General features: G+C 35.5%; 2 protein-coding genes across 35 annotated transcripts in view; one reads left to right on the top strand and one right to left on the bottom strand.

The window, feature by feature from the left end:
- Positions 1-21,886, top strand: part of EIF4G3 (eukaryotic translation initiation factor 4 gamma 3) — a 377,718-nt gene that overhangs the window by 257,922 nt on the left and 97,910 nt on the right. The gene's annotated exons all lie outside the window — the stretch shown is intronic.
- Positions 140-838, bottom strand: LOC105708450 (DNA-directed RNA polymerases I and III subunit RPAC2-like). The gene has a single exon (XM_012439820.3). It carries the CDS (start codon positions 742-744, stop codon positions 343-345), a length of 402 nt encoding a protein of 133 aa, XP_012295243.2. The 5' UTR covers positions 745-838; the 3' UTR covers positions 140-342.

The raw sequence follows: 21,886 nt of genomic DNA, 5'->3' as shown, positions 1-21,886 counted from the left end.
TATTGCTTCTGGATGCCAGATGTCTGTTTAAGACATAACATCTGTCTAAGACTAAGAAATAGTTAATTTAAGGTACAAGATCCAGGCTCCAAGAGTAGCCTTGAGACTCTATCATTATTTCATCTTAGCTTAGCTTTTTTTTTTTTAAATAAAAGAGGGAGTTTATTAGAAGAATACAGAAGTTCTTGCAGCAATTCGAACAGCTGCAAGGAGTCAACAGCTAGAATCATGGCTTTCTGAAGGACAGAGTATGCTTTGATCACAAACTTCTAATTCTGAGTTCTGCACCATCAGGTAGAGAATATCCTAGAGGACAGTTCTCGTTGTATACTGCATAAGGGACTAGAATGTGGATTCATTTCTGCTTGCTTTTTGATCCTTATAGTTCTTTATACTGGCCTCAAACTTGTCAAGCACATGTTGGCAGACATTCATGAGCTCATTCAGGCCTCTCTGAAATGGCTCAACAGGTGGAAGGGCACCTAGAGTCTGTATGTGTAAATTAATGTTGCTCTCTGAAAGATGGGTCATAGTGTAATCACAAAATTCCACTTCCAGGTTATTCATGATCATGTAACACTGAGAATTTCCTAGGATATGGTCCTCCTTGTGCAATACAAATTTCACACAGTGTCTATCTGTTCCAGCTGCCTGGACCATTTCCAGGGCTGTCTTCCTCTCGCTTTCAGCCGTTGAGGTCTTCAATCCAGATATTTTTCTCTCCAGTTCCTGGTCCTCTTCCATCGTGGAGGCGGTTTCCGGATCCTCAGGTGGTGCTAGCGTATCGGGGGCTCTGCCCCATAGTGCGAGGCATGGAGGCGAAGCAGGAAGGAAGGCCTTAGCTTTGCTTTAATATTATTTTTTAATCTTTTTGCATGTCTCCCACACCTATGTGATGAGTTTTAATTCCTACATTGTTTCCTTGATGCTGTCTTCATCCTAGACCACATTAAAGAACCTGCTCAATTCAATTAGCTGGGCATGGTGCCAGTACCTGTAATCCTGGCTACTCAAGAGGCTGAGGCAGGAAAATTGCTTGAACCCAGGAGGCAGAGGTTGCAGCGAGCCAAGATAGTGCCACTGCACTCCAGCCTGGACAACAGAGTGAGACTCCACCTCAAAAAAAAGAAAAATGTAATTTTTTTCAATTTATCAATATGACTATATTCACAGGTTTATGACTTTATTCACATGAACCCTTAAATGTATAAATATAATTATGTCAATTTAAAATACTCATTATATTTTATGCATATTGATATGTATACATTTTACTTCTCCAACTTCTTTTACATCTCCACTGTAAGTAAAACTTTTATTTTTCTGTTATTTCCAGAAAACTTTTATTAAATGTTTATTTACTCATTTCAGCAAATGTATAGATTGGTGTTGATGTTTTTGTAGGGTTTTGTTTTGTCTTGTTTTTTTTACGATATCTGATGGTAACAAATCAGGTATATTTCAAATCACCACCTGGTAAGAAAAATTTGTAGGTTCTTTTTTTTTGGGGGGGGACAGGGTCTTGCTCTGTGACCCAGGCTAGAGTGCAGTGGCATAAACAGCTCACTGCAGAGTTGACCTCCTGGTCTCAAGCAGTCTTCCCAGCTCAGCCTCTTGAGTAGCTGTCACCACAGGTGCATGCCACCACACCCTGCTAACTTTTTGTAGAGACAGAATCTCATCATGTTTCTTAGCCTGGTCTTGAACTCCTGGCCTTAAGCAGTCCTCCTGCCTTGGCCTTCCAAAGTGCTGGAGTTAAACATGAACCACCATGCTTGGCCTGACCTGTTGATTTTAATAATATTAGCTGTCATTGATTAAATGCTAGCTATTTATCAGACACCATAGTAAATTATTAAACCCTCACAACAACTCTGTTATCCTTACTTTACGGAAGAGGAGAATGAGGCATAGAGGAGATAATTCAAATTTCAACTGTACAATCCATACTCATAGCCACACCTTTATAATATTGCCTCTCAAATTAAGCTAGATATCCTGTAAACAAATCTTAGACGTCAGCATTCAAAAGTTCAAGTCATTTAAAATAGCTCTTGCTAAAGTAAAATATTTTTATATTAAAGATTAATATAATATTTACATAAAGCTACAGCAGGATAAACAGGTAGATGATAACAAGGGATACAAAGTCAAATGTGCTCACCCCGAATAACTAGTAAGGGACAGCAAAAAGCACAGAATGTATCATTCCCAGTTCATTAGTTAATACCTCTTTCCAAGTTTCTGCTGATTCCAGAATTTATGCATGTAACCTAGGCATCACCTTAATACTAATATGGTGTTTAAGAAATAAAATAGGCTTGGTGCTGTGGCTCACACCTATAATCGCAGCACTTTGCAAGGCCAAGGTGGGAAGATCACTTGAAGCCCAGAGTTTGCGACCAGCTGGGGCAACAGAGAGACCCTGTCTCTACAAAAAATTTAAAAATTAACCAGGTGTGGTGGCACATGCTTGTAGTTCCAGATTCTCAGGAATCTAGGACAGAAAGACTGTGTGAGCCCAGAAGTTTCAGGCTGCAGTGAACTATGTTGATGCCACTGTACTCCAACTTGGAAAGCATAGCAAGACCCTGTTGCTAAAAAGTATTGAAATAAAGATAGAAGTCATTATTTATGTGATAGCATTCAGTATTTGATCAGATCAATAACATCCAAAAACTATTAGGGCTTTTGTAACATAATACCATCATTAATAGTTGTCATTTGTGAAGCAGGTACTTACTGAGTCCCAGACTATCATAATTTATTTTAGTTTTTAACAGAATTCAAATAAGATTTGAGTAACATTTAAAATGTTTAAATCCGTATACCTGATGATGAAGAGAAAAACTCCCTTTGACATGATATTATACATTGATGTTCCATAAATTGTATAAATCACATTGTAAGTCATGAATAACTCCTAAAACATGACTTTTCTATATATCTTACAGATAAATTTTACTCTAATTTTAAAGCTATACCAAGGTGTAAAACAGCACATATAGTATGAATAAGGGAGAAACTTGTATGCACATTCACATGTATAATGCACATATGTATGTGCTTGTATATACACCAATGTTTTCTGAGGATAAGTAGGAAATACTTAATAATGATTTTCTCTGGGGAGATTGACCTAGGAGCAGGATGGGAAAGAGAATACTTTTCCAGTTTTTCCTCATTTGTTGTGATTTTTTTTTCATATTGATTACTTTTGTCATAATTAAAGCCAGAAGCAAGCTTAATTATAAATTTAGCAGTTATATGTGTCTTGGGGCCCATTGAAATAATAATTTTCAGCTGGATGCAGTGGCTCACACCTATAATCCCAGCATTTTGGGGGACCAAGGTGGGCGGATTACCTGAGGTCAGGAGTTTGAGACCAGCCTGGCCAACATGATGAAATCCCATCTCTATTAAAATATAAAAGTTAGCCAGGTGTGGTGGTGCACATAGTCCCAGCTACACGGGAGGCTGAGGCAGGAGAATTTCTCGAACCGGGGAGGCTGAGGTTGCAGTGAGCCGAGATCTTGCCACTGCACGCACTCCAGCCTGGGTGACAGAGTGAGACTCCATTTCAAAAAAAAAAAAAAAAAAGAAACAACTCTCTCCTATCTGGTATATGTGCAACGTAAATTGTCAAATTTCAAAACGTACCTAACTGTTTGTTTTGAATGATTTCTAATATTCTTTAAGACTTGCAGTGCCTCACTTGTTTTTAATATCAGTTATTCTTCAGTAATATAAATGCAGAGAATCGAAATATTCCTTAACAATTTATTTTTTGTGTTAATTCTGATACCATTTGTTCATGTTTTCATTTAGAGTGCAGAAAAATTCCAGTTTTTTGGTTATAAGATTTAGTATTCAATTCAACAAACATATCAGCAAATAAAGTTAAAATGATGATGACAGTATTTTCTTTAAATTTCAAAAACAGACTGTAGATCTCTACAATTGTATGTTAAAATGTGTTATAAATTAGAATACCTTTTTGACTGTCTATTCTCCATATTTTGGGACAAATTAGAGAAGAATATTCAAATTGGGAACTGTCATGATAAAGCAAGAAATATGAATGGCTTAACCCTAAGTTTTTATGATGGCCCAAAAGAGGGGTTATAAATCCATGCTTCACTATTTTTGGTACAAAATCTGGAATTAAACTGATTACTAGATTGATTTTATTTGTTTAGCAATGCTAATTTATACCTACCATGTGACAGGCCCTTTTCTGACCTCTCGAACCGCAGAGATGAATGAGGCAAAGTCCCTTTCTACCAAGAACTTGATGATTTTATGGACAGACAAATACGTAAATACTGGGATGGGTAAGCTGAAGAGAGGAGGGAGTAAGTGATGGTCCCCGTTAGAGTATTTTTTTATTATTCGTAGTGGCTCCCTCATATTAAGGTTAGAGCAGATTTCTCGCACTTTGCAGTCTGGTAATATAGATTCACTGATGGTCAGATGGAAAGTGGATTTTTTTTTCCATCTAGGTTTACATATTCAAGGCAATGAGCTATAGCATTTTATTTAGAGATGAAGAGTATTGAGTAGATGGAAAGGTAACTGTGTTATAGCCTCTTTCCTAATTAAATTACATATTTGTGTTGTAGTGATTGACTTTTTTTGCATCTGTACTAGATTTACCTTGAATTAAATTGCAGTCTTTTTTGATGATGGTAGAAGTGGCACAAAAGTGTCTTATTAAAATGCAAAAGTGCCTAAGTCTGCAAACAGCAGTAAATTGTAAGACAGAGGCCTAGAAAATATGCCAGTGGTCTCATTGGAGTCATCTTTGTTCTCAGTGTTGACAGTTGCTTAATGGACTGTCCTCCACTGAACTTTTTGGAACAAACCTTCTACTTAGAGTCACTTTGCCATTTTATTTTTCTAATGACATACTATGCTGTCGGGGCAACAAACTGTACATCCTCTCCTGCTACAAAAGCAAAAGACAACTTTAACCAAGATAAAAATGAAGCTGGAATTCAGGCAAGAAAGTGTAGGATAAGGCAGACTTGAAAGGCCAGGTATTGAGTTGGGAAGGGTTTTGAAGTTAGATGTGTTTTAGTTCTAGCTCCAACCTTTACTCTCTGTAAAGGGGAAACTTAATTAATCTCTGTCTTCAGTTTCCTTATCTCTGAAATGGGGATACTAATACTACCTACTTAACACAAAGAGATTTCACCAGTGTTGTTTTTCTAGAGAGATGTTAACTTTGGCTTTAATTTTGATTGCAGGTCATTTATTCATTAACAGATCTTCAGTGGACATTCACTATGGGCCAGGCACTGTATTGGTTGCTGGGTAGATGGAAGAGACCAATAAAATACGATCCTTATACCCGAGGAATTCAAACCCTAATAATTATTCTTAGCTTGTATCCAAGTCTTTGAATGTGTAGAGTAGCATGGGTGGTACTAAGTGGGTTGGTAAAAATTTTAAAACTGTAGAGCAGTAAATGGGCCTGATGTTGACCAAAAGGTAGAAGCGAAATTTCTAATTTTGCTATGTGTCAGAAACCAGAGAAGCACATGTTCTTAAAGAGGTCGACCTTGAAGCTAGCACTGGTTTCATTCTCATGCAAGTGAATCTACATCAAAATTTTTAGATTTAAGTGTCACTTTGATAGGTATTTGAGATACCAAAAAAATTAAGAGTTCAGTCAAGAGAAATAGATATTTGAAACAGGATAGAGGTCTTCAGATTCTAAGAAGTATGTCCAGTAAGTAGGAACAGCAGGACTTGGAGACTGATAAGAATACAGGCCTAAAAAAACTTTTCAAAAAGAGTTTATATCAGACAATACCAGTACCAAATGCTGCAAAAATATTTGAGTGTGATGGTGAATTAAAAGGATGTTGAGGGGCCGGGCGCGGTGGCTCACGCCTATAATCCCAGCACTTTGGGAGGCCGACGTGGGTGGATCACGAGGTCAAGAGATCAAGACTATCCTGGTCAACAAGGTGAAACCCCTTCTCTACTGAGAAAAAATACAAAAATTAGCTGGGCATGGTGGCGCACGCCTGTAGTCCCAGCTACTCGGGAGGCTGAGGCAGGAGAATTGCTTGAACCCAGGAGGCGGAGGTTGCGGTGAGCCAAGATCGCGCCATTGCACTCCAGCCTGGGTAACAAGAGCGAAACCCCGTCTCCAGAAAAAAAAAGGATGTTGAATTTGTGATAAGGTTGTCATTTGCTACTCTTGAGAGAAGTTCCATCACCTAAGCAGATATAAGCACCAAAGATTGGGAGAAAGAATAGTGAAATCAAGAAAACAAAGATACAGGAGTGCCCATTGCAGGGCAGAAGCCTGGGGATGTCAAAATATACACTGGACCTGCTGAAGCATGATGAGAAAAGCAGAAGCAGGTGCACATTTTCTTCTATTTTCCATGCCACTTTGGAACAGGGCCCAAACATTTAGCTAAGCTGGGGCTTTTCGGCTGTATACTTAAGTGAGCATTATCTCCTCACCTGGCAATATCAGAAGCTGGAGTATAATGACAAAAAAATGAATTCAACAGTATTCTTCTAGTTTAGCATATATGGCTTTGGAATCACCAGCTCATCTCTTGATATAATTTGAGGGTCTGGTATCTAGTCCCTGGTACAGATGTCTCACATGGAAATCCTGTGACATCATCCATGACCTTGAAATCATGGTTTAGAATCCAACAGCTGTTCTTTCAGAATGGTCAAGACTGAGGTCAGTTTATATAATGAGGCACACTGTTAAGCTTATACACCACTTCAATGCTGCATTCAGATTAATGGTTTCTATTGAGCCACTTCTCTTTGCCTAACTTGCATCAATAGAATAATTACCTTAATTACTTTAGTTTTATAATATCTTCATATTACAAGTCCACTACATTTTAATTTTACATCAAATTTTATTGGCTTTTTTTTTGCTTTTGCTTTTTCATTTACAAATAACATAGAATTATTCTCTGCACAAAATAGATATTTGATCAATGGAAAAATTAGGAGATTGGGTTTTTTTCGTTATAAATATGGTATATTTATGGTTTCATTTGGATTAACAATTTTCCTATAAATATTTATATCACATAATTCATTCTTAGCATTTTCAAACACATCCAAATATAATTTGTACATAATTTTTATAAACACTTCTATTATATAAAATAATTATTCCTGTTCAGTCAGATACGTTGTTTGGAGGCGCAACGGAGAGGCAGACTGTTAGTAAAATATATTTCAGCAGAAAAGGTTTGAAAAACAATATTGGGACTTTAGCTTTCTCTGTAAGTGGATGGTTCTGAAACAGTGTTTCCAGAGAATGACCAATGAAAGTTGATATAAAAATCCTAAGTTCCAGGACTCAGGTTAATGGGAGGAAAAAAATCCAAGCTCTAGGTGGAAGTTTTGGTCAGAATAGTAGATGAAACAGAGTACAATGAGAATCAGGTAGCTTCTGATCATTAAGAAAGTGTACCACATGTGTTACTGGAATTTTTAAGCCTCTTTTTCTTAGAATTCTATTACAAGGTAGATTAATCCAAGAAAGTCATTCCAACTTCCTGTTCTTGGCAGTAGGAATTACATTTCTTCCTTAAAAGCAGAAAAGAGCCTAATAAATTATACTATTCTATTCTCTCTTCTATCCAATCACTAGTCATAATATGATAATAATTTTCAGTTTTTATTGTTGCCCTTTTTGGTTACTTTTGTGCCATAATTGTGCCTTATTTATAGGCTATATCTCATATCTTTACTAATTAAAAAAAGAATGTGAATAAAATATATTAATTCAAATTTAAATTATTAATTCAAATTTAAAAAATTTGAATTAATATATTTTGAATTAATTGAGTTAATATATTTTATTATATATATTTTATTTATAATATATTTTATATTTTTTATTATAAGTAAAATATATGATATAAATAAAAATATGTATAATATATATAATATATTTTATTTTAAATATTTTATTAAAATATAAAATATGTCTAATATATATTGCATATATTAATATATGTAATATATTACATATATTAATTATATATGTTATTACATATATAATTAATGCAATATATTACATATAATTAACATAATATTTAATATAAATAAAAATATAAAATATAAAATATATTTTAATAAATATTAAAATATTTAACATATTAATATATTTAATACATTGAAATATGTATTGTTTTATATAATATATATCATATAATATATAATAAATATATATAATATATTATAAATAAAAATATTCAATTCAAAATATATTCAAATTGCTTGAAAATTTACAGAAAATTTTCTACTTGAAATATATGATTTTAAAAATAAATGACCTATTTTAACTAATCTTTGTATCATAATACTGAAATAGCATGTAATTAAAACTTTGTCAGTTAAATGTCACTATTTATGAATTTTATTTGTGCAGTAAAATAATTTATTTCCAGAAGTTATCACAGCAGAAAATAACATTCTGACTTTTGTGTCTTAGCCTACAGCATTACAGTAGGAAATAACATTTTGATTTTCTTCTATAAAAGGGTTTTTAAAAAATATTATTGCTTTGTGATTCTTAAAATTCATAGCTAGAGTGAAATAGCAGCCCATTGCTGAGCAGAAATATGCCAGGTAATAGGCTTTGTAATGCTGTGTCTTACTAATTTACTTTATAATATATAATAAAGGGAAGAGAAAAAAAGACTTTTCCTTGCCTTAATTTCATATTAGTTAAAATGGATATTTTCTTTGATAATTTTTTCTTTTTGTATTGTTTTCAAAGTTAGCATATATTGATTAGAGAAAGTTCAATATAAACTGATAATAATAAGAAAAATTTTGAGCCAGGCTTAGTGGCTCACACCTGTAATCCCAGGACTATGGGAGGCCAAGGTGGGTGTATTGCTTGAGCCCAAGAGTTCAAGACCAGCCTGAGCAACATACCAAAACCCTGTCTCTATGAAAAATACAAAGATTAGCCAGGTGGTGTGTACCTGTACTTTACTCGGGAGGCTGAGGTAGGAGGATCACCTGTACCAGGGAGGTTGAGAATGGAGTGAGCAACTGTTCTTCAGCCTGGGTGACAAAGTGAAACCCTGTCTGAAAGAAAAAAACTAAATAAATGTTGAGTTTTGTCTTGGCAGAAGGGAAATCAAAAGACAATATTGATAAGGTTACCTTATCTGTAGGGTTAAAGAGAAAACAAAGCATCTGATAGAAGATTGGATTAAGGATAAAAATAGGAAATTCACAGAAAAGAAAGGACAACCAAAAACAGAAAAAGGAAAAAATGCTTAACCTCATTAGTGACTGTAGAAATAGCACTTTGAAGCTATTAGTTTGCCAAATATAAAGTACTTGTGAGACTGGAGAAAATCCATCACACATTTATTTGTGAGAGGAGTATGAGTAACTTTGTGGAACTAAATCTGACAATATATATATTTGGAAATAAAATTACTAGTATAGTCTGGGTATAATGGCTCACACCTGTAATCCCAGCTACTCAGGAGGCTGAGGCAGAGGAGGATTACTTGAACCCAGGAGTTCAAGACCAGCCTGGGCAACAGGGTGAGAACCTGCCTCTTAACAACAATAAAAAAAATGCTAGTAGATAAGGATATATTTAAAAGTTTTCATGGTAAGAAAAATAGCAAAGTAGTAAGATTTTTCAAAAGAAATATTGCATACGGATAGCTGTATAATGACTAGGAGCTAGGAGGGATTTTCTTAATACAGTGAAAATAAAGCATGTTGAAGAATAACTCATATAGTTATGACCCATTTTCTGTTTAAAATAAACTTGTGGCTAGGCGCAGTGGCTCATGCCTGTAATTCCAGCCCTTTGGGAGGCTAAGACTGAAGGACTGCTTGAGGCCAGGAGTTCGAGACTAGTCTAGACAACATAGGGAGACCCCCATCTCTATAAAAAATAAAAATGAAAATTAGTGAAGTGTGCTGGTGCATGATTGTGGTCCCAGCTACTTAAGAGGCCAAAGCAGAAGACTGCTTGAGGCCGGGAATTCGAGATTGTAGTAAACTGTGACTGTGCCAGTACACTCCACCCTGAGCCACAGAGAGAATCCCTGTCTAAAAAATAAATAACATAAACTCGTATATACGGTTGTGATTATTTGTATGAGCCTGGATGGTGTAGAAGACTATATCAAATACAAAGTTCTAAGGTAAGGTTCACCTCAGGCAAGTAGAATTGGCTACTTTGGAGAGAGGGATAAGTACCTTTATTTGTTTCAGTGGGCACATTTCTTATTCAAAAAACAAAAGTAAAAGATATAAAGCAACAGAAATTAGGAGGAGAAAAAAAAGCCCTTGGAATCCCACTACTTAGATGTACAGATATGTATTTATCTTCATAAATGGAAAAATACTGTATATGTAATTTTAAAGCCTTTTAAAAACTGTGTCATAGAAATGTTTTTATGTCTGTAAACATACATTATATTTTGTAGATGTGTAATAAATATATGGATATGCTAATGTTTTAGTTACTTCAGAAACCACCCAGAACACTAATACTTCTATTGAGGTATAGTTGACATAAGGTTAATGTACACATAAAGTATTTGATCACTTTTAACAGGAACATAATCTATATAAGCCATAACTATAATCATATTTATCACCCCAAAGTTATCTTATGCATATTTTGTAAATCGCCCCATCCTGCACTACTACCCTCATTTTCATTACCAGGCAAGCACCTATCTGTTTTTTGTCGCTACAGATTAGTTTGCATTTTAGAAATCTTACACGAATGAAAGCATGAACTGTATTTTGTCTGACTTCTTTCTTTTTTGAGATAGGGTCTCACTCTGTCACCTAGGTTTGAGTGCTGTGGCATGATCAGAGCCCACTGCAGCCTTGACCTCCCAGGTTCAACCCATCCTCCAGCCTCCCAAGTAGCTGAGACAACAGGCATGCACTACAATATCTGGCTAATTTTTTTTTTCTTTCTTTCTTTCTTTTTTTTTTTTTGTAGAGACTGTTTTGTCATGTTGCTCTGGCTGATCTGAAACTCCTGGGCTCAGGCAATCCACCTACCTTTACCACCCAAGGTGCTGGGATTAAAGGCATGAGTCACCATGCCCAGCCTGACTGGCTTCTTTCATTCAACATGTTTATATATGTTGTTGAGTATGTTAGGAGCTCATTTTAAAAAATTGCTGAGTATCGATTTGCAACAATTTGTCTATTTGTTAACCTATTGATAGACATTTTGGCTGTTTCCAGTTTCGGGCTGTTACAAATGAAGTTGCTGTGAGCACCTGTGCACAAGACTTTGTATGGAAATAAGCTGTCATTTTTCTTGGGTAAATAAGTATAAATGGCTGGGTTATATGTAGGTATATATTGACTTTTAAGAAATTTAAGTCATTTTCCAAAGTACATTTACCATTTTATATTTCCACCAGTAATATCTGAAAATTTCAGGCTACCTTGTTTTTGCTAAATCTCCTTCGAACCACTTCTATAAATATGTTGTAAATAATAATGAGAATTGATTGAATGGAGTCTCTGTTTTTTTCTGTTGATCTGGTTGTCTTTTCTTGATGCTCAAACCACACTGTCGTGATAGAGAAGCTTTGTAATGTCTTGAAATCAGATAGTATTAAGCCCTCCGACTTCATTCTTTTTCAAAGTTGTTTTCACCATTCTAGGTCCTTTGTTTTTCTAGATTCATTTTATAATCAGTTTTTTCTATATTTTTTCCCTGCCAGAAAAGGCAGTTGAAATTTTATTTGATTTACATTGACATTATAGACAGAATTAACATCTTGCAATATTGAGTCTTCTGACCCATGAACATGGTATATTTTGCATTTTTAAAAGTATTCCTTAATTCTCTCAATAATGGTTTGGAGTTTCTAGTGTACAGGCTTTTTGTATCTTTTGTCAAATTTATATCTTTAGATGCTCTTGTACATGGTATTTTTTATTTCACATTGTGTTTGTTACTATATATGGAAATACAAGGTATAATAGATTTTCGTGTATCAGTTTGATACCCTGCAACCTTGCTAAGTACACTTCCTAGTCTTGTTAGAATTTTTGTAGAGATTCCTTTGGATTTTTCTATGTGGATAATCATGTTGTCTGAACAAATTTACTTCATTTCCAACTGGATGCACCCTTTATTTCTTTTTCTTGACTTAACTGTCCTAGCTGGAAACTTTAATACAATGTTGAATAGAAGTGGTAAAAGTCAACATTGTGTTGTTCCAATCTCAGGGAGGAATCATTCAGTCTTACACCTTTAAGTATGATGTTAACTGTCATTTTTTTTTTATTATCTAGGTGAGGGATTTATTTTTTATTCCAAGATTGCTGAGAAATTATTTTAGTCAAGAATATAGATTAGATTTTATCAATTGCTTTTCCTGCATTTGTTAGTAAATCATATGGTTTTCTTTTTTTTTATTAATTCTTATTAGAAAATATTTGACATTTGAATATTAAATCAAACTGCTTTCCTGGAATAAAACTTGGCCATGACATTTTTTTCTTTTCCTATAATGTTGAGTTTTACATGCTAAAATTTTGTTTAGTGTTTTTTTTGTGTGTGTGTGTGTGTGTTTACATTTAAATTTATAAGGGGTGTTCACCTATAGTTTTCTGGTAATTGTCATGTTTTGGTATCTGGTTAATGCACACCTCAAACGATGAGTTAGTGACTTTTCTCCTGGGAAAGTTGGTGTAAAATTGATGTTGTTTCTTCCTCAAGTATTTGGTAGAATTCACCAGTGACACCATGAAAAAAAATATGACCCATAATGAGAAGAAAAATCAATTGAGACCTGTAACTGACAGAATTAGAATTAGCAGACAAAATCATTAAATGGTTATTAGATTCAGTTACTATAACTGTATTTCACATATTCAAAAAGTAGAGATAAGGAATCGACGTAACTGGAAAACACAGAATTGGTAGAAACAGTGAACAGCAAACTTGTAAGGACCTAGGAGACTGGATAGCACACTTAACCAACTTGATTTAATTGACTAAACATTTGAAAAGTAGATGCACATTCTTTTCAAATGCAAATAGAAGATTTAAAAGGGGAAAAAAAAAGGAGAAAGCAAGTTGAAGATTTACCAAGATAGACCATATTGTGGTTCATAAAATGAGTCTTAATAACTTTAAAAGGATTCAAGTTGGAAATCAATGAGAAAAGTATCTCTGGAAAATCCCCTGTATGCTCAGAAACTGGCACACCCATAACTCAGAGGTCAAAGAAGAAATCAGAAAATGAAATTATAAAATATTTTGAACCGAATGAAAATGAAAATCCACCCAACATATATCACATTATGTGGATGTTTCTTATATTCATTTTCTATTGCTGTTGTAACAAATCACCATATATACAGTGGCTTAAAATAATACATATTAATTGTCTTACAGTTTTGGAGGTCAGAATTCCAAAATGGATTTCATTTGGGCTAAAAATCAGGGGATCAGCAGGTCTGTGCCTCCTCTGGAGGCCTTCTGGAACAATCTATTCCCTTGTCTTTTTTTATCTGCTAGAAACTGCTTGCATTCCTTGGCTGTGTCCCTTTCCTCCATCTTCAATACCAGCAGCATAGCATCTTCAAATCTCTCTCTGTTTCTTCTACCTCCCTGTTTTGCTTGTAATGAACCTTTCTATTACACTGGATTAATCCAGGATAATAGTCTCCTCATCACAAGACCCTTTATTTTATCACATTTGTAAAGTCAGTTTTGCCAGGTAAGGTTACATATTCAAAGGCTAAAAGCATTAAGACATTGGCATCTTTGGTGTGCTCCATTATTCTGCCTACCACACTGCTAAAGCAGTACATAGATGGAAATTTACATCACTAACTGCAACTATTAGAAAAGAAGAAAATTATCTAATTATTGACCTCTATTAGCTTTCACCTTAAGAAATTATTAAAAGAAAACAAACCCAGAGAAAGTAGAAGAAAGGAAATAATACAAATAGGAAATAAATGAAACAGATAACAAGATAACAGTAGGGAAAATGTTTATAAAAACAAAAGGTGGTTATTGAGGAAATAAATAAAATTACTAACCCTGAATTTGACTTTTTATTTTGATATTTTATGTTAAAGCTAGAAGCACAAAAATTTAAATTGTGTTATAGATACATGGTTTTGTTGTTTTTAGAGACAGGGTCTTGCTCTGTCACACAGGCTGGGGTACAGTAATACGATCATATAACCTTCAACTCTTGGGCTCAAGCAATCCTCCTGCCTCACTCTCCTAAGCAGGTAGGACTATAGGCACATGCCACCATACCCAGCTAATTAAAAATTTTTTTTTGTAGAGATGGTGTCTCACTATGTTGTTCAGGCTATCTTGGAACTCCTGGCCTTGAGCAATTCACCCACCTTGTCCTCCCAAAGTCAAATGGCTGGTTTTGATAGAATTTAAGTCTAGTTTCCTCATTTTATTATACTGTTTTGTTTCCAGTACTAAGACCTCAGCAAACTAACTCACATAATTCAAGCTCTTTGTGAAGCAGTCATAGAGGAGAAAGATTTTGATGTAGAATGGGAAGCCTAATTACCAAGTCAACAAACATTTCAAATAACAACCCCTGAGAAGATGCCAGAAAAGCACCAGACCTAACGACTCTCTCATGTTTCTTTTGGTTGACATCTTTCAGTGACGCATCATTCTTACATGTTTCATCACATTGTTACTCTTTTTAGGTTATTTATATCTTCATTGTGAAGTGTATCCTTCTCTTACCTGGGTTTCTTCTTTGTGCCACCTTAGTTTCTTAGGTAAATCATCACATTTTCCTAGATTCCCATGAGGATCTGTGAAACAAGAAAAGGTGGTGAGGGGGGACAGATTAGGATTCACAGCCTATAGGAACTCTAGAGGGACAAAGTTCTTGCATATTATATCAGAATGATTTAGTACCAACTTGTAGGATCTCAACTTGGTAAACGGTAAGTAAAAATTGTCAACGTATGTCAAGAATGGATGAGAAGGGATTAAAACCAGGTGATAAGGATGGAAACTCTCACTGAAAGTTCCATTATTAGAACATTCTACTCTGTTTATGCAAAACTCTGTGACAATGCACTTGGGCTGTTCCCTGAGCAGTAGTGAAGTATCTACACTTAGAAAGTCTTCATAGTCTCAATTTTGTGTCACTTCAAACTAGAGACCCAGGCTCTGGACACAGTAATCTCAAACCTTGGAACTAGGGAGTTTATGTTGTATTCCAAAAGCATGTAGAGCTAGAAGGGAGCCTGTTTTTGTAATTCAGTCTCTCACCTGGCCATTATGTGACCACAAGATCTTTAGCTAATCTCCACAATTCAGGCACTTCAGGCCAACGAAGAATATTCTCTTCACAAATGTAGAAAATAAAACAGCATTATTAATTTTTTTACATTTTTTTCTTGAGAACAGTTCTCACTCTTTCACCCAGGCTAGAGTGCAGTTGTGTGATCATGGCTCACTGCAGCCTCAACCTCCTGGGCTCAGGATAATCCTTTTGCCTTAGTCTCCTGAGTAACTTGGACCACAGGTGCACACCACTACACCTGGCTAATTTTTAAAATATTTTGTAGAGATGACGTCTCCCTGTGTTGTCCAGGCTGGTCTTAAACTCCTAGGCTGAAGCAATTCTCCCAGCTTGGCCTCTCAAAGTACTGGGATTACAGGCATGAGCCACCATGCCTGGCCTTACTGTTTTAGAGACAGTCTCACTGTGTCACCTAGACTGAAATGTAGTGTATTTTATTTTTATTTTTTAAGAGACAGAGTCTAGCTATATATATTTATATTTATGTAAGGGGCAGAGGAAAGGTTTGCAATTAATATAAGTTTTCTCTAGCCAAAGATCTAAGAAAAGGGAGAGAGAAAGGAAAATAAAGATCTCTTTCCTTTATTACACCAGGGAAATAGAAAAAATTGTTAAACTCTTACTACTTACTTGGATGACTACCTGATTAATGAAGAAGTTATCTAGTAAAGAGAAGCAATATTAAGTTCATCTAAAAATTGCTCTCAGATTTATATTGTTGCATAGCTAATAGGATACCCTGAGATTAAAGATTTATATGTCTTCGCCAGGCATGGTGGCTCAAGCCTGTAATCCCAGCACTTTGGGAGGCTGAGGCGGGCGGATCACCAGGTCAAGAGATTGAGACCATCCTGGCCAACATGGTGAAACCCCGTCTCTACTAAAAATACAAAAAATTAGCTGGGTGTGGTGGTGCGTGCCTGTAGCCCCAGCTACTCGGGAGGCTGAGGCAGGAGAATTGCTTGAACCCGGGAGGCGGAGGTTGCAGTGAGCCGAGATGATGCCACTGCCCTCCAGCCTGGCGCCTGGCGACAGAGCAAGACTCTGTCTCAAAGAAAAAAAAAAAAAAAAGATTTACCTGTCTTATGTAGTAAGCTCTTTTACCTTTTTTTTTTTTTTTCGGCTAGAGTGCAATGGCACGATCATGGCTTACTGCAACTTCCAACTCCTTGGCTCAAGTGATCCTCCTACTTTAGCCTTCTTAGCCAGGACAACAAACGTGTACCCCATGCCTGGCTAATTTTTAAATTTTTTGTGGAGGTCTCATTTTGTTGCCTAGGCTGGTCTTGAACTCCTGGCCTCAAGCAGTCTTCCCTCTTCGGCCTCCCAAAGTGTTGGGATTACAGACATGAGCCACCACTCTCAACCTCTTTTACACTCTTTTAACCTATATGGAATGATGCTGGTTTTGGTTTTTCGTTTTTGGGGGTACAAAATGAGTACTCTCTGTGAACTCGATGAGTTCTCCAGATCCTCTGGAGATCAAAATCATACACAAAATTATAATGTGCCCAGTAAAATTAACGGTTTTAAAAATGTATTCTAATAGTATTTTTATAAAGAGCAATCTGTCCTAAAAAAACTAAAGTGGATTAGTGATACAGGATGAAACAGAATTTGAAACAATGAATTAAAATCAATTTTAAAAGTTTTATTTTTTTATTTCTCTCAATTTAAAATTATTATTACAAGCATTGAAGAGCAAAGAGAAACCACTTAATGTTCAAGTATGTAGTCTGAGTATTGGCATTAAACTTTTTTTTGTTTCCTTCCAGTTTTTACATAAATATTTTACATGATTATAAATGAAGTGTTGGTATAATTTTGTGTTTTTTGTACTTTTCTATTTTTTAACCTTAACCTACTTTCTTTTTTAAAAATACAGTTTAGGCCGGGCACAGTGGCTCACACCTGTAATCCCAGCACTTTGGGAAGCCGAGGCAGGTGGATCACGAGGTCAGAAGTTCGAGACCAGCCTGGCCAAGATGGTGAAACCCCATCTGTACTAAAAGTGCAAAAATTAGGCAGGCGCAGTGGCAGGCACCTTTAATCCCAGCTGCTAAGGAGTCTGAGGCAGGAGAATCGCTTGAATCTAGGAGGAGGTTGCAGTGAGCTGAGATTGCACCACTGCACTCTAGCCTGGGCGACAGAGCAAGACTCCATGTCAAAAAAAAAAAAAAAATTCATTAGCCTAAATCCAAATCCTTGCTGCTAGAAGTGGCTCATAAAAACCTGTGCTGTCATTTGGCTGTTGCCAGTAGATGTGAAACTTGTCCACTTTAATATTATCTTTATGTGGATTTTCTAAAGATTAATCAATAAGGTTTTTTTTTTTTACTTTTGAATAAAATGTCTTAATTTTTAGAATCATGTACATTTAGCTCTTTTATAGTTTTTCACTGCCTATTTATCTTTTTAAAATCTTTTAATTTTAATCATCTCCCTATTAATTGATTGCTTTCAAATTATCCTGCTACATAGCACTACTTATGAGCTTTTAGCAGCTTAATCAACATTTCGCAGATAGGGCCAAGTGTGGCAATGGCTCACTCCTGTCATCCTAGCACTTTGGGAGGCCAAGGCAGGAGGATCACCTGAGTCCAGGAGTTCAAGACCAGCCTGGGCAACATGGTAAGAGACCATCTCTACAAAAAAAAAGTTAAAAATTAGCTGGGCATGTTGCATGTACCTGTGGTCCCAACTACTAGAGAGGCTGAGGTGGGAGAATCACTTGGGCCCAGGAATTTGAGGCTACAGTGAGCCAAATTCATGCCACTGTACTCCAGCCTGGGCAACAGAGGAAGACCCTGTCTCAAACAAACAACGAAAAAAATTTAGCAGATTGAATATATAGGAATTTTAACAGAGTTAATTTGTATTAGGATAGTCCCAAAGACTATAAAGCTTAAATTCTTGTTTGAAGTTTAGTGGGAAAAATATATATAAAACTAAATAACGTGATATGCATATAATTATGCTTTTTTAAATCTTGGAAAGAAAATGACCCAAAATGTTTACAATATCTGAAAGATAACAGAGTTTTTTTTTTTTTTTTGTCAACTTTATATCTGTCTATACTTTATAAGTTTCTTCAATGGGTGTATCTTTTTATGATTAGAAAAAATAATCTAACGATTATTAGATTATTTCATAGTGAATAGTATGCAACGTTTGTCATTCTTGTACTTACTGCGTAAGATTTCTGAGTCAGGATTTTAGACTGAAAACCAGGACTTAACTATTAGCATTAGCAGTTTCTTTCTTTTTTCTTTTTTTTTTTTTGAGACAGAATCTGACTCTGTCACCAGGCTAGAGTGCAGTGGTGTGATCTTGGCTCATTGCAACCTCTGCCTCCTGGGTTCAAGCGACTCTCCTGCCTCAGCCTCCCAGGTAGCTGGGATTACAGGTGTGTGCCACCATGCCCAGCTAATTTTTGTATTTTTAGTAGGGATGGGGTTTCACCATGTTGGTCAGGATCACCCGTCTTGGCCTCCCAAAGTGCTGGGATTACAGACATAAGCCACAGCACCTGGCCAGCAGTTCCGTTAAGAGCTGCTATTTCTGCAAAGAAAAAGAAAGAGTGCACGTTCTAGATCATGTGTTTACACAGAATGGTTCCTCAGGATGCATTATATCCCTGTCTCTTAACTACTCCTGACTCTTCTGTCCCTGTAAGACCTATTTTACATAAAAGCTTTTCTCCATATTCTAACTACCTCAGACTTCAGGGAAAACTGTTTCTAAAAACTCATGGATTTTATAAAAACCAGTAAGTTTATGAAACTTTTACATTAGCCCTAGGCCTCTGTCTCCAAGGCCAGTGTTTATCTCTTAGATTGTACAGGGTTAGTTGTTAGCTCTTAATTTGCAGGAGTAACAATTTGACTTTGGTTAAGCCCATATTAAAAAGTAAATGAAAAACTAAGAAACTGTTCCATTAATGGGGATGACTTGTGATACATCTTACAGATACCAGCAAAATGTTACTGTAACATGGATTCTTTTTGAAATCTTAAATGTTTGATAGCATCAAAAATTGTTTCCTTCCAGTTCGCTGTAGGAACAGTAAACTGTAGCACAGTTTTAAAACTTCTATAGAGAGAAGACAATTTCCCTGAAACCCAATGATTAAACATGTCTGTTGCCCTAATCTTTTTCTGAATTTGTCCATTAGACATTTTACAAAATAGCTCTGAAGAAAAACATTTTCTTCCAATATCAATCATAAAAATTTGGAAAAAATCTTGAAATCAGCATTACTTTTTTTGTAGTTTTGTTTTTATTCTTATTTTAATGTAGTAGAAATTAAATGTGTCTGTAAGAGTTTAGTTCTTACAGAGGGAGTCCAGGTAATTATGAACTCTATGCAGAGACTGTCGCTTGTCCTCTCGTGAGTTAATACAAGAGAAGGTGGAAACAATCTATGTCTCTGCCTTGGGAAGGTCAACAATACAGCTTTTGCCTAGAACTGCTGTTATTTGTTCAGTCAGGAAATTCGAGTGCCCTCTCTGTGCGGTGGACTAGAAAGTACAAATCTGAGAGAGTATCTTAAATTTAATTCCCCCATTCTAGCTTAATCAGTGTTAATTATCCTGTAAGTCAGTGTCACTCTCTTTCTCTCTTCCCTCCCCCTTTCTCTTCCTGACTGCTTCCCTTTTACTCCTTTTTCTCCCCTTTCATCCCTCAGCACACCCAAATTTTACTGCACCTTTCTATCAGTAATTCAAGGAGAGGGGATATGTGCCCCAGCCTCACTAGGCATTAGGAGTGTGTGTGTGTGTTCAGTTTTTCTAAAGGACTAAGTTTCTCCTAAGGAAGTCTGTGCTCTTTCTGTCCCTCTTTTTCTGAATTATTGCTTTAAATCAAGACTTTAAATAGCCACTGTTCAAGTAACAATTCCCACTGGCTCAGTAGCTGTTCTTTTTTTTTCTTCCAAGTATGCTAAATGTGTTATATTACTCAAGGAAGAAATACTTTGTTTCATGTTTTGGGGTTGGGTATATTTGATATATTTGTGGAAAGAAAAGTTTATCTTACTTTGTCTTTTGTTGTTTAGAGGAAGTTCCTTTTTAGTTTATATTTGAACCCAAAGAATCTTCCAAAAAATGGTCTTCTTCTTTTCCATGAATGAGATTTAGAGCTAAATTCATACAAATGCAAAACAAAATAAAATTACAGATTCTCCAAATTGTATAACTCCTAAAAAGATTCAGCTATAGAAACAGAGTTGAAAATCACAAGAATGTTGGAGGAAGCTCATAAAATAGACTGGTTATATCAAATCAGAAGATCTACAAAAAATACAAAGAGACAACTACCGAATATACATATTCAGTAGAAGGCTGTGAGACAATAGCAAATTTAAACCCACCCATGGTTTTCATCCTTTGAAAAAATTTACCTTGAGTTGGATACAAAGGAAGAATATCAGCTAGTCTATTAGTGTTTCCTTAATTGTTCCTGAGGGGAAGAAGAAATAATAATTGGTGTGAGATGTATATAACAAAGAAGATATACAGAATATTTTTAAGATGGTACAGTAATTTTGAGAAAAAAAGTATTAGTATTAAATGTCTCCTTTTTCTTGTTCCCTGAAAAAGTATGTGTGCACATTCTACTGTCATACCAAAAAAGATGAGACTGTCCCAGAGTCTCAGTGAATTATCTTACGTTTCTATAGGGAATCAGATTAGATGATACCCTTTAGCTTCATGTTTATTTGCTTTTGGTAATGTTCACTATTAAGTGGCCTTTCTTTAACTCTTCTCCCTGTTCATCACTCCTGTCTTTTGATTCATAAGTTGCCCTCTGTAGAAGCAGTTTAATATTATCAACTTACTATCTGATGGTTAAATTGTCTTTCACTTAGGCACCCATGATTCTGTGGAATTTGTAAGCCAAATGAATTTTTTTAAGTCCTTTGTAAACTTAATCATTTAATCTAGAATTTCTGAAACAATGGAATAATTGAGTAAAAATTACCTATTTTCTTAGTTTTCACTCTAGCAATATGAAAGGCTAGGCAAACAGTATTGATCTGAGATGAAAACAGAGCGTTGTAGACAGGCTGCCTATCTGATGAAACCTTAATTGAAGTATCCTTTTGTTGTCTAGAAAAGTTAAAAATAATGGAATCCTGAGCATATTATTTTCTATTACTTGAAGTAACCTTCAATATCTAGTCTCATACCTTATAGCTGAATAATGTAGGCGCCTGAGACCTGTGACTTGCTTAAGTTCACACATTTGATCAATAGAAGTAGACCAAAGCTTAGAGTTGGATCACAAGTCAGTTTTCTTATGTATATACTCATCACATGCTGAAATACATGCTGGGGTATTTCTAACCGTGAAATGGGAAGAACCTAGGTTACTGGTTAGAAAGCTATGAATCTGTACCCACAACACTTGGCATTGCAATCTCTGGGCTACAGCTGCACAGTTGTTCACTTAATCAACCAACTATTTCTTTGGTATAGGTGAAGTTCTCTTTTCTTCTGCTGAATTTGAATATAGGTATCACTTATACCTAATATTTCTCAGAATGACTTTACAGT

This window comes from Aotus nancymaae, unplaced genomic scaffold, assembly GCF_030222135.1.
Source record: "Aotus nancymaae isolate 86718 unplaced genomic scaffold, 86718_ANA_hifiasm-v0.15.2.pri h1tg000053l, whole genome shotgun sequence".
In the NCBI taxonomy this organism is placed as follows: Eukaryota; Metazoa; Chordata; class Mammalia; order Primates; family Aotidae; genus Aotus; species Aotus nancymaae.
This window is presented reverse-complemented; position numbering and strand designations above follow the sequence as displayed.

Coding starts and splice junctions, on each gene's coding strand:
- LOC105708450 (XM_012439820.3), bottom strand. CDS start 744: ATGGAAGAGGACCAGGAACTGGAGAGAAAAATATCTGGATTGAAGACC.